Raw genomic sequence first — 17,800 nt, 5'->3', positions numbered from 1 at the left:
TTTGATCTACAGTTTCAATTTCTATCAAGTCAGTACCAGTGGGACTTCAAAGGGAACAAATACTTAGGGCACAAAGAGCCTGCTTTTCTGTTTCCAGCCCAGTAACTTAAAACTCTCCAATCTGAGCCAGAGAGAGGGCTTGCCAGTGGTAGTTTTTAACGTGTGGAGAAGTTTCAGTTCTCCTATACAAGCATACTCCTTTTCAGGATGAATTTAGGACCCTCTGAACTCTGCCACATATATACCATAAACAGGTTCAGTAGAATGTCTGAGACAGAATAATTGCTAAGCTACGGAGGCAGATCACAGATCACAGTTGCAAGCTGAAACTGTTCATTTTTTGTAGAGAGACTCAAAGAGGCAAATTAACTTGTCCAAGATCATGCAACGCTAACTGGTGATGTGGAATTGAAAGCTGTGGTCTCCTCTACCCTAATGCACTGGCTCCTTCACATAAAGCGAAGGATGACTTCTATTTATCAAATGTGTTTGCTGCCTTGTAGGGCTGCTTTAGCAAAGTCTATTATTTTGTGGAAAGGGAAAAAGAAGACCATGATAGAAACATGTAACTGGATCACTCTCCACAATGGTAGGGCAAAGTGGGGAGGCCAGAGGACAGGCCATTTATAATTTTGTTGTAATTGAGCACAAGGACTTTGTGATTCATAGGATAGAGTATGTTAGTCGCTCAGTCATGTCCAACTCTTTGCAACGCCATGAGCAGTAGCCTGTCAGGCTCCTCTGCCCATGGAATTCTCCAGACAAGAATACTGGAGTAGATTATCATTTCCTTCTCTAATACGGTAGAGAAAGCAGTCTAACAGTTTCAGTGAATCTGTTTCCTCACATAATGATTCCTTTGAGCTAAACCCAGTCCTTCAATACTCTAAAATTCATTTGGTAAAAAGTCTATACTTAGAAAGAGTAAAGTGAAAGTCACTCAGTTGTGTCTGACTCTTTGTGACCCCATGGACTATACAGTCCCATGGAATTTTCCAGGCCAGAATACTGAAGTGGGTAGCCATTCCCTTCTCCAGGGATCTTCCCAACCCAGGGATCGAAACCAGGACTCCCACATTGCAGGCAGATCCTTTACCAGCTGAGCCACCAGGGAAGCCCTGAATGAGTAAAGGGCATGGGTAAATGTTCAGGAGACCCAGACTTCCATTCCCATTGCACCACTCACAACCATATGACCACCAGCAGCTCAGTCACTCAGTCGTGTCTGACTCTTTGCCACCCCATGGACTGCAGCACGCCAGGTTTCCCTATCCATCACCAGCTCCCAGAGTTTACTCAAACTCATGCCCATCAAGTCAGTGATGCCATCCAACCATCTCATCCTCTGTCATCCTCATCCCCTCTCACCTTCAATCTTTCCCAGCATCAGGGGTTTTTCCAATGTGTCAGTTCTTTGCATCAGGTTGCCAAAGTATTGGAGTTTCAGTGATATCATCAGTCCTTCCAATGAATATTTAGGGCTGATTTCCTTTAGGATGGACTGGTTGGATCGCCTTGCAGTCCAAGGGACTCTCAAGAGTCTTCTCCAACACGACAGTTCAAAAGCATCAATTCTTCAGCTTTCTTTACAGTCAAATTCTCACATCCATACACGACTACTGGAAAAACAATAGCTTTGACTAGACAAACCCTTGTTGGCAAACTAATGCTTCTGCTTTTTAATATGCTATCTAGGTTGTTCACTAGCTTTTCTTCCAAGGAGCAAACGTATTTTTAATTTCATGGCTGCAGTCTCCATCTGCAGTGATTTTGGAGCCCCCCAAAATAAAGTCTGTTACTGTTTCCATTGTTTCCCCATCTATTTGCCATGAAATGATGGGAACAGATGCCATGATCTTAGCTTTCTGAATGTTGAGCTTTAAGCCAAATTTTTCACCCTCTTCTTTCACTTTCATCCAAAGGCTCTTTAGTTCTTCACTTTCTGCCATAAGGGTGGTGTCATCTGCATATCTGAGGTTATTGATACTTCTCCCACAATCTTGATTCCAGCTTGTGCTTCATCCAGTCCAGCATTTTGCATGATGTTGTGAAGAAAGCTGATCGCCGAAGAATTGATACTTTTGAACTGTGGTGCTGGAGAAGACTCTTGAGAGCGCCTTGGACTGCAAGGAGATCCAACCAGTCCATTCTAAAGGAGATCAATCCTGGGTGTTCATTGTAAGGACTGATGCTAAAGCTGAAACTCCAATACTTTGGCCACCTCATGTGACGAGTTGACTCACTGGAAAAGATTCTGATGCTGGGAAAGATTGGGGGCGGGAGGAGAAGGGGACAACAGAGAATGAGATGGCTGGATGGCATCACCGACTCTATGGACATGAGTTTGAGTGAACTCCGGGAGTTGGTGATGGACAGGGAGGCCTCACGTGCTGTAATTCATGGGGTCGCAGAGAGTCGGACACGACTGAGCGACTGAACTGAACTGAACTGAACTGAACTCTGCATATAAGTTAAATAAGCAAGGTGACAATATACAGCCTTGACATACTCCTTTTCCTATTTGGAACCAGTCTGTTGTACCATGTCCAGTTCTAACTGTTGCTTCCTGATCTACATATAGGTTTCTCAAGAGGCAGGTCAGGTGGTCTGGTATTCCCACCTCTTTCAGAATTTTCCACAGTTTATTGTGATCCACACAGTCAAAGGCTTTGGCATAGTCAATAAAGCAGAAATAGATGTTTTTCTGGAACTCTCTTGCTTTTTCCATGATCCAGCAGATGTTGGCAATTTGATCTCTGCTTCCTCTGCCTTTTCTAAGACCAGCTTGAACATCTGGAAGTTCATAGTTCATGTACTACAGAAGCCTGGTTTGGAGAATTTTGAGCATTACTTTGCAGACATGTGAGATGACTGCAATTGTGCAGTAGTTTGAGCATTCCTTCGCACTGCCTTTCTTTGGGATTGGAATGAAAACTGACCTTTCCTGTCCTGTGGCCACTATGGCTGAGTTTTCCAAATCTGTTGGCATACTGAGTGCAGCACTTTAACAGCCTTATCTTTTGGATTTGAAATAGCTCAACTGGAATTCCATCACCTCCACTAGCTTTGTTAGTAGTGATGCTTCCCAAGGCCCACTTGCCTTCACATTCCTGGATGTCAGTCTCTAGGTGAGTGATCACACCATCATGGTTATCTGGGTCATTTACATCTTTTATGTATAGTTCTTCTGTGTATTCTTGCCACCTCTTCTTAATATCTTCTGCTTCTCTTAGATCCATACCATTTCTGTCCTTTACCGAGACCTTCTTAAAATGAAATGTTCCCTTGGTATCTCTTATTTTCTTGAAGAGATCTCTAGTCTTTCCCATTCTATTGTTTTCCTCTATTTCTTTGCATTGATCACTGAGGAAGGCTTTCTTATCTCTCCTTGCTATTCCTTGAAACTCTGCATTCAAATGGGTATATCTTTCCTTTTTACCTTTGCCTTTTGCTTCTCTTCTTTTCACAGCTATTTGTTAGGCCTCCTCAGACAACCATTTTGCTTTCTGCCTTTCTTTTTCTCGGGGATGGTCTTGATCATTGCCTCTGGTACAATGTCATATACCTCTGTCCATAGTTCTTCGGGAACTTTGTGTATCAGATCTAATCCCTTTAATCTATTTGTCACTTCCACTGTATAATTATAAGGGATTTGATTTAGGTCATACCTGAATAGTCTAGCGGTTTTCCCGAATTCCTTCAATTTCAGTCTGAATTTGGCAATTAGGAGTTCATAATCTGAGCCACTGTCAGCTCTCTGGCTTGTTTTTGCTGACTGTATAGAGCTTCTACATCTTTGGATGCAAGGAATGTAACCAATTTAATTTTTTTATTGACCATCTGGTGATGTTCATGTGTAGAGTCTTCCCTTGTGTTGTTGGAAGAGGGTATTTGCTATGACCAATGCGTTCTCTTGGCAAAACTCTGTTAGCCTTTGCCTTGCTTCATTTTCTACTCCAAATTTGCCTGTTAGTCCAGGTATCTCTTGTCTTCTTACTTTTGCATTCCAGTCCCCTATAATGAAAAGGATATCTTTTTGGGGTGTTGGTTCTAAAAGGTCTTATCCATATTACCATGGACAACCCAAAGCTGAGTGCATTCACATATTTTTCTCATTTTTTCCTCATGAAGTCTGGTGAGATGGGTGTTCATATCTCCATTTTGAAAATGATGAATCCACGTGGCAGACAGAACTGTGAGACTCCAATATCTTCATTCCCTCTCACTCGATCCACTTTAGTATGTTTACTCTAAGTCCAGTTTGTATGTAGGAGCCAGAAATCATTCAGCAATCTCATATCAAAATCAGTCTCTATTAGGTTCTCCACTGTGGCAATATGATATCCCAATGGTGGCTGGAATGCACAGTGGTCAGAGCATAAACTTTAGACTGCCTGAATCAAATTAATATCAAAGTGATGACCTCATCAACTTGTAAGTATTTTTTGATGTGTAGGCAAATTATATAACTTCTCTAAGTTTCTGTTTTCTCATCAGTAACATGAGTGTGATAATCGAAATGCAGTGAGGAATTGATATATTAATATATGTAGAACTTTTAGAACCAATTGCTTGAATGTGCTCAGTTCAGTTCAGGGCTCAGTCGTTGCTCAGTTCAGTTCAGGGCTCAGTCGTGTCCAACTCCTTGCGACTCCATGAATCTCAGCACGCCAGGCCTCACTGTCCATCACCAACACCCAGAGTCCACTCAAACCCATGTCCATCGAGTCGGTGATGCCATCCAACCATCTCATCCTCTGTCGTCCCCTTTTATTCCTTCCCTCAATCTTTCCCAACATCAGGGTCTTTTCAAATGAGTCAGTTCTTCGCAACAGGTGTCCAAAGTATTGGAGTTTCAGCTTCAACATCAGTCTTTCCAATGAACACCCAGGCTTGATCTCCTTTGGGATGGACTGGTTGGATCTCCTTGCAGTCCAAGGGACTCTCAAGAGTCTTCTCCAACACCACAGTTCAAAAGCATCAATTCTTTGGTGCTCAGCTTTCTTTATAGTCCAACTCTCACATCCATATATGACCGCTGGAAAAACCATAGCCTTGACTAGACGGACCTTTGTTGGCAAAGTAATAATGTCTGTGCTTTTTAATATGCTGTCTAGGTTGGTCATAACTTTCCTTCCAAGGAGTAAGCATCTTTTAATTTCATGGCTGCAATCACCACCTGCAGTGATTTTGGAGCCCCAAAAAATAAAGTCAGCCACTGTTTTCACTGTTTCCCCATCTATTTGCCATGAAGTGATGGGACCAGATACCATGATCTTAGTTTTCTGAATGTTGAGCTTTAAGCCAACTTTTTCACTCTCCTCTTTCACTTTCATCAAGAGGCTCTTTAGTTCTTCTTCACTTTCTGTCATAAGGGTGGTGTCATCTGCATAACTGAGTTTATTGATATTTCTCCCGGCAATCTTGATTCCAGCTTGTGCTTCATCCAGCCCAGCATTTCTATGATATATTCTGCATATAAGTTAAATAAGCAGGGTGACAATATACAGCCTTGATGTATTCCTTTTCCTATTTGGAACCAGTCTGTTGTTCCACGTCCAGTTCTAACTGTTGCTGCCTGACCTGCATACAGGTTTCTCAAGAGGCAGGTCAGGTGGTCTGGTATTCCCATCTCTTTCAGAATTTTACACAGTTTATTGTGATCCACACAGTCAAAGGCTTTGGTATACTCAATAAAGCAAAAATAGATGTTTTTCTAGAACTCTCTTGAATGTTCTGGTATATTGTAAACGCTCATTCAATATTAACTACTATTAACATTTTATATAGATACACAAATAAGGTGCTCAGTTGCTCATTTGTGTCTGACTCTTTGTGATTCCACGGACTGTAGCCCGCCAGGCTCCTCTGTCCATGGGATTTCCCACGCAAGAATACTGGAGTGGGTTGCCATTCCCTTCTCGAGGGGTTCTTCCCAACCCAGGGAGAACAAACCCGGTGTCTCTTGTGTTTCCTGTATTGGTAGGTGGATTCTTTACCACTAGCACAATCTGGGAAGCCATGAGATATTATATAGTATAGTATGAGAGAAGCCCATAATAGCCAGTTTATAAATTTTCTAAATAAATTGCAGTACTATTTTTCTTTCTTTATAAATAGCTGCCATTATTTATATCAGGGATTTTACATGCAAGATCCAACTTAATCTGCCTATGGTCAGTATTATTGAGAATGACTATTCCTATAACAATTTGAAAAAAAAAATGTGACATAGAAATATTAAGATCATGTGTCCAGGGGGGCAAAATTAGAACATAGATTGTCAGATTCCAAAGACAAAATACTTGTTACATATCATGGTTATGTTATTTTCTTCAAGATTGTTAACATTATTAAAGAAAGGAAAGAGATATCTTCACTTGTACACCACATATTACCCAGCAGAGGTCTAAGATACAGTATGTATTAATAAATGCTTGTTGTATGACTAAATTCAGAGATCTAACTCTTTTTTCCATCATATATACCTTTTCTATCTACACTTCCAGGATTTCCAGGCTCTATTCCAAACCCACATTTATAATTCAGTGATATTTTTTTCAAAATAAATCTTTTGTTGGAAAATATGGCTACTATCTATGTCTTACGCACTGTGGAAAATAGGATGGTTATGAAATATTTTTCCTGACACTAGTATTACAGTTATTTCCCTGGGAGTTTCAAAGAGGAATCACAAATTCTAATAATTTCAGGATTAACAGTGAAAGTGTGACAGTAGCTCAGTTGTGTCTGACTCTTTGTGACCCCATGGACTTTACAGTCCATGGAATTCTCCAGGCCAGAATACTGGAGTGGGTAGCTGTTCCCTTCTCCATGGGATCTTCCCAACCCAGCGATTGAATCCAGGTCTCCCACATTACAGGTGGATTCTTTACCAGCTGAGTCACCAGGGAAGTCCAAGAATACTGGAGTGGGTAGCCTCCCTCTTCTCCAGAGGATCTTTCTGACCCAGGAATCGAACAGGGGTCTCCTGAATTGCAGAAGATTCAAATTACTAACTGAGGACTATTCTTTACCAACTTAGCTCTCAGGGAAGTCCCAATTAAGAGTAACAGTACCCAATTAAAGAAAATTACTGGTGCGAAGGGCACTAAAATGGCATCAGTATGCAGACCTACCTGCCTGTGACCACTCTGTTCCCCACACGACACTTTCTAACTCCACTGAACACTCGGAAAAAAGTAAGCCTTGTTTCTCCCTCCCCCTTCACCACAGCACACACACACACACACACACATACACACATATGCACACATACACACACATACACACACATGCAGACACACACACACGCACACATGCACACATACACGCACACACATACACACATACACACGCACACACACGCACGCACATACGCACACACGCACACACACACCACACACACACACACATACACACACACACACACACATCCACACATCCACACACACACCAAAGGGGAGCTGAAAGCCTTTTAGTGGATATGTTCATACTTCTGGGCTATGAAAGAAAACTGCAAGTTTGATTTGGGGACTTCCAGGAAGCCTGGGATTATGAAAGGCCCTAGTTTATCTCTTTCCAATAGAATAATACCCAGGTAGCTGTAGAGACAGAGCATTGATAAATATCTGCTACAATTTACAGAGTTCCTACCATAGTACAGGGATTGGGCTACTTGTGTGATGCAAATTGTGTGATGCAAATACTAGCTCTTATCTAGTAACAGCTTTGCAACCTTAGTATTACGATTGCCAGTGTACAGATGAGAAGACAGATATTCAGAGAGGTTAAATGAAGGACAAAGAATAATCAGAAAGATTAACATTTGAGCCCAGTTTTCTTTGATAAAAAGCATACATTCTTTGGGCTTTCTCAAAGTATTCCAATCAACTTTTAGAACACCCAAAGGAGACAACATTAATGAGAGAGCCCCTGTGTTTGGGGGGGACTGTTTAGATAGAGATCAGAAATGCCTCTACCCTCCAGTTTCTCAGGTGATCTTTTTCTTAACATTTCTCTAAATTATTACCTCCTAATAATGCTGCCTCCCCTTCATGGATCACAGCCTTGTCTTGGCAAAGGGGTTTGTATAACTCAATGAAGCTATGAGCCATGCCATGCAGGGCCACCCAAGGCAGGTTGATCATAGCAGAGATTCCTGACAAAATGTAGTCCATTGGAGGAGGAAATGACAAACCACTCCAGTATTCTTGCCATAAAACCCTCATGAACAGTATGAAAAGGAAAAAATATATGACACCAGAAGATGAGCCCCCCAGGACGGAAGGTGTCCAATATGTTACTGGGGAAGATCAGAGGGCAATTACTAGTAGCTCCAGAAAGAATGAAGAGCCTGGGACAAAGCAGAAATGTTACTCAGTTGTGGATGTTTCTGATGGTGAAAGTAATGTCTGAAGCTATAAAGAACAATATTGCATAAGAACCTGGAATGTTAGATCCATGAAACAAGGTAAATTGGCTGTGGTCTAGCAGGAGATGGCAAGAATGAACATCGACATTTTAGGAATTCAGATGACCACTTTTCTGACTACTGTGGGCAAGAATCCCTTAGAAGAAATGGAGTAGCCCTCATAGTCAACAAAAGAGTCTGAAATGCAGTTGTTGTAGTTCAATCGCTAAGTCATGTCTGACTCTTTGTAATCCCATGGGCTGCAGCATTCCAGGCTTCCCTGTCCTTTCTCCTGGGTTTGCTCAAAATCATGTCCAAAATACAGAACTTGGGTGAAATCTTAAAAAAGACAGAATGATTTCACTTTTTTTCAGTGCAAAGTAATCAACATCACAGTAACCCAAGTCTGTGCCCCAACCACTAATGCCAAAGAAGTTGAAGATGAATAGCTCTATGAAGGTCTACCTACAACACCTTCTAGAACACCAAGAAAAAGATGTACTTTTCATCAGAGGGGATTGAAATGCAAAAGTAGGAAGTCAAGAGATACTTGGAGTAACAGGCAAGTTTGGCCTTGGAGTACAAAATGAAGCAGGGCAAAGACTAACAGAGTTTTGTCCAGAATACACTGGTCATAGCAAACACCCTTTTCCAACAACATAAGTGATGAATCTACACATGGACATCAGTCAATACTGAAATTTGATTGATTATTCTCTTTGCAACTGAAGATAGAAAAGCTTTATACAGTCAACAAAAACAAGACCTGGAGCTGACTGTGGCTCAGATCATGAACTCCTTATTATGAACTTCAGGCTTAAATTGAAGAAAGTAGGGAAAATATTCATACCATTTAGATAGGACCTAAATCGAACCCTTATGATTATACAGTGGAGGTGATGAATAGATTCAAGGGATTAGATCTAGTAGACAGAGTGCCTAAAGAACTGTGGATGGAGATTCATGACAATGTGCAGGAGGTGTGAACCAAAACCATCCCAAAGAAAAGGAAATACAAGAAGGCAAACTGGTCATCTGAAGAAGCTTTAAAAATGGCTGAGAAAAGAAGAAAAAGGCAAGGGAGAAAGGGAAAGATATACCCTATTGAATGTAGCATTCCAGAGAACAGCAAGAAAAGATAAGAAAGCCTTAAGTGAACAATGCAAAGAAATAGAGGAAAACAATAGAATGGGAAAGACGAGAAATCTCTTCAAGAAAATTGGAGATATTAAGGGAATGTTTCATGCAAGAATGGGCTTGATAAAGAACAGAAATGTTAAGGACTTAACAAAAAGCAGATAAGATTAGGAAAAGGTGGCAAGAATACATAGAAGAACTATATTTTTAAGTCTTAATGACCTGGATAACCATGATGATGTGGTCACTCACTTAGAGCCCGACATCCTGGAGTGTGAAGTCAAGTGGGCCTTAGGAAGAATTACTAAGAGCAAAGCTAATGGAGGTTATGGAATTCTAGACAAGCTATTCAAACTTCTAAAAGATGATGTTGTTAAAGTGCTGCACTCAATATGTCAGCAAATTTGAAAACTCAGCAGTGGCCACAGGACTGAAAAAGGTCAGTTTTCATTCCAATCCCAAAGAAGAGCAGAGACAAAGAATGCTGAAACTACTCTAAAACTGCATTCATTTCTCATGCTAGAAAGGTAATACTCAAAATCCTTCAAGCTAGGCTTCAGTAGTACATGAACTGAGAACTTCCAGATGTACAAGCTGGATCTAAAATATGCATAGGAAGATCACCTGGAGAAGGAAATGGGAACCCATTCCGGTACTCTTGCCTGGAGAATTCCATGGACAGAGGAGCCTGGCGGGCTACAGTCCATGGGATTGCAAAGAGTCAGACACAACTGTGCATCTAACTTTCACTTTTCACTTCTTTCTTAGGAACCAGAGTTCAAATTGTCAAGATTTAATTGCACCACAGACAAAGGAACTGAATTCCATAAAAGCATCTACTTCTGCTTCACTGACTACACTAAAGCCTGTGATTCACTATGTGGTTCACAAATACTGTGGAAAATTCTTCAAGAGCTGGGAATAGCAGACGACCTTACCTGTCTCCTGAGAAACTTGCGTGCAGGTCAAGAAGAACAGTTAGAACCGGACACGGAACAATGGACTGGTTCAAAATTGGGAAAGGAATATGACAAAGCTGTACACTGTCACCCTGTTTATTTCACTTCTATGAAGAGCCATCATGAGAAATTCTGGGCTGCATGACTCAAAAGCTGGAATCAAGATTATCGAGAGAAATACCAACAACCTCAGATATGCAGATGGTAACATTCTTATGGCAGAAGGTAGCTCAGAGGTTAAAGAGTCTGCCTCCAAGGAAGGAGACCCAGGTTCGATCCCTGGGTCGGGGAGATCACCTGGAGAAGGAAATGGTAACCCAGTCCAGTATTCTTGCCTGGAGAATCCCATGGACGGAGAAGTCTGGTAGGCTACAGTCCACGGGGTCGCAAAGAGTCGGACACGACTGAGCGACTTCACTTCACTTCACTTCAAAGAGGAACTAAATTGACTTTTGATAAAGCTGAAAGAGGAGAGTGAAAAAAGTTGGCTGAAAGCTCAGATTCAAAAACGAAGATCATGGCATCTGGTCCCATCACTTCATGGCAAATATTATAGAAGGGAGAAAAGTGGAAACAGTGACAGATTTTATTTCCTTGGGCTCCAAAATCATCGTGGATGATGATTCAGTTCAGTTCAGTTCAGTCGCTCAGTCATGTCCGACTCTGCAACCCCATGAATCATAGCACGCCAGGGCTCCCTGTCCATCACCAACTCCCACCCATGAATCACAGCACGCCAGGCCTCCCTGTCCATCACCAACTCCCGGAGTTCACTCAAACTCACCTCCATCGAGTCGGTGATGCCATCCAGCCATCTCATTCTCTGTCATCCCCTTCTCCTCCTGCCCCCAATCCCTCCCAGCATCAGAGTCTTTTCAGTGAGTCAACTCTTCGCATGAGGTGGCCAAAGTATTGGAGCTTCAGCTTTAGCATCAGTCCTTCCAATGAACACCCAGGACTGATCTCCTTTAGAACGGACTGTTTGGATCTCTTTGCAGTCCAAGGGACTCTCAAGAGTCTTCTCCAACACCTCAGTTCAAAAGCATCAATTCTTCAGTGATCAGCTTTCTTCACAGTCCAACTCTCACATCCATACATGACCACTACAGCCATGAAATGAAAAGACACTTGCTCCTTGGAAGGAAAGCTATGACAAACCTAGACAGTGTACTAAAAAGCAGAGACTCACTTTGCTGACAGAGGTCCAAAGAGTCAAAGCTATGGTTTTTCCAGTAGTCATGTACAGATATAAGAACTGGACCATAAAGAAGGCTGAAGGCTGAAGAATTGATGCTTTTGAACTGTGATGCTAGAGAAGACTCTTGAGAGTCCTTTGGACTGCAAGAAGATCCAACCAGTCAATCCTAAAGGAAATCAACCATGACTATTCATTGGAAGGACTGATCCTAAAGCTAAAACTCCAGTACTTTGGCCACCTGATGTGAAGAGCTGACTCACTGAAAAAGACCCAGATGCTGGGAAAGACTGAAGCCAAAAGGAGAATGGGAAAACAGAAGATGAGAAGGTTATATGGCATCATCAACTTAATGGACATGAATTTGAGCAAACTGTGGGAGATAGTGGAGGAAAGAGAAGCCTGGTATATTGTAGTTCATAGTGTTGCAAAGAGTCAGACACCACTTAGTGACTGAACAAAAACAACTAATGCTGCCATATGTTAAACTGGATTTTACATTAGAATAATTTAAAAATTTTTGAATTAGATAAGTAAAAAATTTGACAATTAGTCTAAATAGATCCAGAAGTTTTAAGATATAGAATATTGATATAATAAACCTTACAATCTCATTTTGCTGAGTGAAAAATTACATTATTTATTAAATCTTTGGCTGCTAATTTTGGGGATCTTAATTACACTTTACATGAAAATAAACTTCCAATGGGTCAAAGATAATATTTTTAAAAATAACAGTAGTTAAAAATATGTACGGATTTTTAAAATTTCCCAATTTGACAACACATTTTTGTAATGAAACAAATTCCCCAAAACATTAATGACAATAATATTTTGATTAGAAAATGCTATATAATTTTGTAAAAAATATATCAAAACAAAATTAAAAGATATGCAAGAAAATGGGAAACATACCCCTAACAAATTTGAAAGAACCTAATTTTATTGTTTAGAAATCATTAAAACTGGTCAGCCACTTGTAAAAGAATGAAACTAGAACACTTCCTAACACCATACACCAAAATAAACTCAAAATGGATTAGAGAGCTAAATGTAAGACCAGAAACTATAAAACTCCTAGAGGGGAACGTAGGCAAAACACTCTCCGACATAAATCACAGCAGGATCCTCCATGACCCACCTCCCAGAATATTGGAAATAAAAGCAAAAATAAACAAATGGGACCTAATTAAAATCAAAACCTTCTGCACAGCAAAGGAAACTATAAGTAAGGTGAAAAGACAGGCTTCAGAATGGGAGAAAATAATAGCAAATGAAGCAACAGATAAAGGATTAATCTCCAAATTATACAAGCAGCTCCTGCAGCTCAATTCCAGAAAAATAAATGACCCAATCAAAAAATGGGACAAAGAACTAAACAGACATTTCTCCAAAGAAGACATACAGATGGCTAACAAACACATGAAAAAATGCTCAACATCCCTCATAATCAGAGAGATGCAAATCAAAACCACAATGAGATACCATTTCACACCAGTCAGAATGGCTGCTATCCAAAAGTCTACATGCAATAAATGCTGGAGAGGATGTGGAGAGAAAGGAACCCTCTTACACTGTTGGTGGGAATGCAAACTAGTACAGCCACTATGGAGAACAGTGTGGAGATTCCTCAAAAAATTGGAAATAGAACTGCCATATGATCCAGCAATCACACTCCTGGGCATACACACCGAGGAAACCAGAATTGAAAGAGACACGTGTACTCCAATGTTCATTGCAGCACTGTTTATAATAGCCAGGACATGGAAGCAACCTAGATGTCCATCTGCAGACGAATGGATAAGAAAGCTTTGGTACATATACACAATGGAGTATTATTCAGCCATTAAAAAGAATACATTTGAATCAGTTCTAATGAGGTGGATGAAACTGGAGCCTATTATACAGAGTGAAGTAACCCAGAAAGAAAAACACCAATACAGCATACTAACACATATATATGGAATTTAGAAAGATGCAAATGATAACCCTGTATACGAGACAGCAAAAGAGACACAGATGTATAGAACAGTCTTCGGGACTCTGTGGGAGAGGATGAGGGTGGGATGATTTGGGAGAATGGCATTGAAACACGTATGTTGTCATATGTGAAATGAATCACTAGTTCAGGGTCAATGCATGTTATAGGATGCTCGGGGCTGGCATGCGGGGATGACCCAGAGGGAGGATAAAGGGAGGAGGGAGGTGGGAGGGCGGTTCAGGAGGGGGAACTTATGTAAACCCGGGGCAAATTCATATCAATGTATGGCAAAACCAACCAATATAATATTGTAAAATAATTTGCCTCCAATAAAAAATAAATTAATTACCTAAAAAAAAAAAAGAAATCATTAAAACAGAAAAAACAGTTTAATGAAAATGAACAGGAATAAAATACATGCAAAAATACAAAATATCAACAAACATAAAAACATTTTCTGTGTCACTTGTAATTAAAGGAACTGAAATCAAGAGATATTCTGATATTCTTTGGGTTATTGGTAAAAATGAAACTGTTTCACTTGGCAAATTCTGAAGAAGTAAGTTCATATACTATAGGTAGGAGCTGGCATTTGGCAGGACAGATTGTCAGTCTCTGAAAAGATACAACATTCTCATTCTGGAATATAGAAATATTATTCCTAGACATTTTGTTTCCATACATACATATTATAAATCAATAAAGCAATATAAGACTTTGAAGATATACCTATATATTTATAAATTGGTCTTTGATGTAAGATTTCCTTTAGACTAAATTTTCCTTGCTTAGAAGGAAACCCAATATATTTAAAAGTTTGGAAACCAGTGCATACATAATAATAATTCTCCAAAAAAAAAAATCTACTGGAGCTAAATTTCTGGGCTTTGTGAATGGAAGAAATGGTTTTGATAGTATACTAAAGAGCGCTGAGGTCAGGATCTTGGGGTTTAACATACACCCTCTTTTTTGGAAGACTTAGTTTCTTAGGAACCCCTAGATTTCCTGCTTTATCAAAAACATGTCTTCAGTACAGATGAGATTCCCTGTTTCACTTCCCCTTTCTCTCTTTTCCCACCCCCTTTTCCCCACAGTCATTGGCCCATATCCATGCCCATCCCACCCCCACCCTTACAAGGTTACTTACTTCCTCCAGTCTCCACCGGTTGAAAAGTTTATTGTACTTCCCTGGATGGCCGACAAATCTGTAAAAAGCCATTTTAATTCATTAGTGTTTAGGCGGGGTTGACCAAAGAACACTTACTAATGCATTACAACCAGTGCAAGTGAGGGCAGACGTAAGTGTTCTCTGGAGCAATTTGTACCCAAACAGTGACTTAGGCCATGCTTACACATCAAAGGACCTGACTTAAAAAGGAAAAATGATGTGTGAAGTCATTATCAACGGGTTGAGAAAGTACAGACAAATCAACCAAACGAAATTTTCCACACTGACTTGTAGTTTTAATGTCTTTTTGACCTAGTTAATGACTATTAATAAAATGTGCTGAATTGTTTAGTTTAAAATTTTCCAGCTTCAGTATGTTTTCATGGCACTGGCTGGAGTGTTGAGCATATGGCAAGCCAGAACTGGTAGCTTAATATGCTTCTTTTTTATATTTTGCAGCAAATTCAGGAAAAAATATTACCATAATAGGTATGTTTCCACACTAAGGAAGTGTACTCTGGACTTATAAAAAAATTTTCTTATTTAAAAAAATCATCACTAATGATTGGAGAATCATAATTCAACCCCAGCATGGCATATAGGTCTTATTTATTCTATTGACATATAGCTGATTTACAATGTTGTGTTAGTTTCAGTTGTACAGAAAAGTATTCAATTATATGGCTTTACATTTTTATTTCAACTTTCACTGGGAGTGCAGCCAGAAGCACTGTACTAAGTCTTGATTTGAAAAAGCATGTGAAGATTCACTGGGACAGTTTTTCAAGGCAGAGGACAGGAATTTGCCACCTCTGTTAACAAACTGGCAATAAAACTGTTGACAGTCTGTCACTCGGCAAAGACTTACCTCCCCAAAAAGAAAGCAATATAGAAGATAGAACTGTTCAAATTGACAAATTGGAAGAGGAACATCTTCAAAGCAAAGCTGTTTTCCCATTCAGATTCTGTTCGAGGATATTCTAAAAGGAACATAGAGTGTGCTTACATAGATGAAGTAAATGACAAGAAATATGGATACAGAATCAGAAGTCCTATGTTCAAAGTCTGGTTCAGTCATTTCCTGAGTCTATAAGCCACTCAATGCGAATGAGTTCTAATGTCTGCATTTGTAGAAATAGGAATGATAATATCTAATTGATGAAAGGATCCAATGAGAGATAATCATTAGACATTTTCCACGACAAAAGTATGATATCTGTCATTAAGACATAAGGATTTTCATGATTCTCTCTGCTCCTGTCATTTAGAGGTAACCATAAATATTAGATCAGTCTTTCACTCCAAATGTCTATACTTAATTCAGAGACCTTAGCTGTCCAGAGTTCTTTAAAAAGGAATATTTTGTATGCAGACTGAAGGGGATTCGTAAAGAAAAAAGAAGGGTACATCAGTCAGAAAAGCCCAGTTCTTATCTCAACCTTATACTTAATTTGCTGGTAACCTCAGGCAGGTGTCTTCATGTATTTTGCAATCGGTTTTATAATCTGTGAAATGAGGAAGTTGGATAAGATGATTTTAAGATCTCTGTCAACTTATGCCTTAGGGTTCTGACTTCTCAAACAAAATAAACCAAACAAAAGATAACAAAATAAAGCAACATCTTCATAAAACTGGATGAAGATGGCAGAATGTACCTCAGCCTCAGCTCCCACTGGATATCCAAAAAAGGAATAGAAAATATATATGCACATCTAATATATATATTCTAATGTAACTGAAAATTCAAGAAAGAAAGAAGGTAGACGTGCTCTGACTTAAAGGAAAAGATAGGCCAAACAGTATGCATGAGCAAAGCACAGAATAAAGAGGAAACTTTATCCTGGGGAACTTCAGAATAGGTCTTGGGGAACGCCAAGCCCAAAGCAGACAACTATCAGAAACAAGAGGGATCTGTGGGGCATCCACAAGAGTGACTGGTTGATGGGCAAAAGGGAGAGCTTTCAGGAGAGCCGGCATTTCTGCATGGGTTATGTTTTCACTGTTTCCTTCTAAATAGTTTGCAAATTAAGCATAAAACTTATTTAGAAATGAGACTGTTGGTTTTAAAAAATCCCCTGTGTAAGATTGTTTTGGGTCTCCATTTCTAATTTTACTGCCTCATGATCCACAAATGTGTCCTGTGTGATTTCTGCCTTGGGACAAAAAAATTGCAATTTCATTGTGGCCAAATTGCATGGATAAATTTTGTCAGTGTATCAAGTGTCTCAGAAGAATATTCACCTTTCTCTTGAGCATACAGCTTATATACGTTTAAAGGAAGCCTGTTAGTTATGATATTCAAATACTCCTATCAGTTCAGTTCAGTTCAGTTCAGCTCAGTCGTGTCCGACTTTGCGACCACATGAAACGCAGCATGCCAGGCCTCCCTGTCCATCACCAACTCCCAGAGTCCATCCAAACCCATGTCCATCGAGTAGATGATGCCATCCAACCATCTCATCCTCTGTCATCCACTTCTCCTCCTGCCCTCAATCTTTCCTAACTTCAGGGTCTTTTGAAATGAGTCAGCTCTTCACATCAGGTGGCCAAAGTGTTGGAGTCTCAGCTTCAACATAAGTCCCTCCAATGAACACCCAGGACTGATCTCCTCTAGGATGGACTGATTGGATCTCCTTGAAGTCCAAGGGACTCTCAAGAGTCTTCTCCAACACCACAGCTCAAAAACATCAATTCTTTGGTGCTCAGCTTTCTTTATAGTCCAACTCTCACATCCATACATGACCACTGGAAAAACCATGGCCTTGACTAGACAGACCTTTGTTGGCAAAGTAATGTCTCTGCTTCTTAATATGCTGTCTAGGTTGGTCATAACTTTCCTTCCAAGGAGTAAGCGTCTTTTAATTTCATGGCTGCAATCACCATCTCCAGTGGTTTTGGAACCCAGAAAAATAAAGTCAGCTGCTGTTTCCACTGTTTCCCCATCTAT

The 17,800-nt window shown here is 40.1% G+C and overlaps 1 protein-coding gene across 1 annotated transcript in view; it reads right to left on the bottom strand.

Moving 5' to 3' along the window:
* The window catches only part of ANO3 (anoctamin 3), a 423,263-nt gene that overhangs the window by 30,024 nt on the left and 375,439 nt on the right, over window positions 1–17,800 (bottom strand). The window contains exons 19-20 of the mRNA XM_055423747.2: window positions 15,722–15,833; window positions 14,833–14,890 (exon numbers count right to left, since the gene is read on the bottom strand). Of these exons, the coding sequence (XP_055279722.2) occupies window positions 14,833–14,890; window positions 15,722–15,833 (170 nt within the window). The remainder of the gene's footprint in view (window positions 1–14,832; window positions 14,891–15,721; window positions 15,834–17,800) is intronic.

This window comes from Moschus berezovskii, chromosome 14 (assembly GCF_049115385.1).
Source record: "Moschus berezovskii isolate FMDL1 chromosome 14, NW_MosBer_1.0, whole genome shotgun sequence".
Lineage (NCBI taxonomy): Eukaryota > Metazoa > Chordata > Mammalia > Artiodactyla > Moschidae > Moschus > Moschus berezovskii.
The sequence above is the reverse complement of the archived record's forward strand: the minus strand, read 5'-3'. Positions and strand labels throughout refer to the sequence as shown.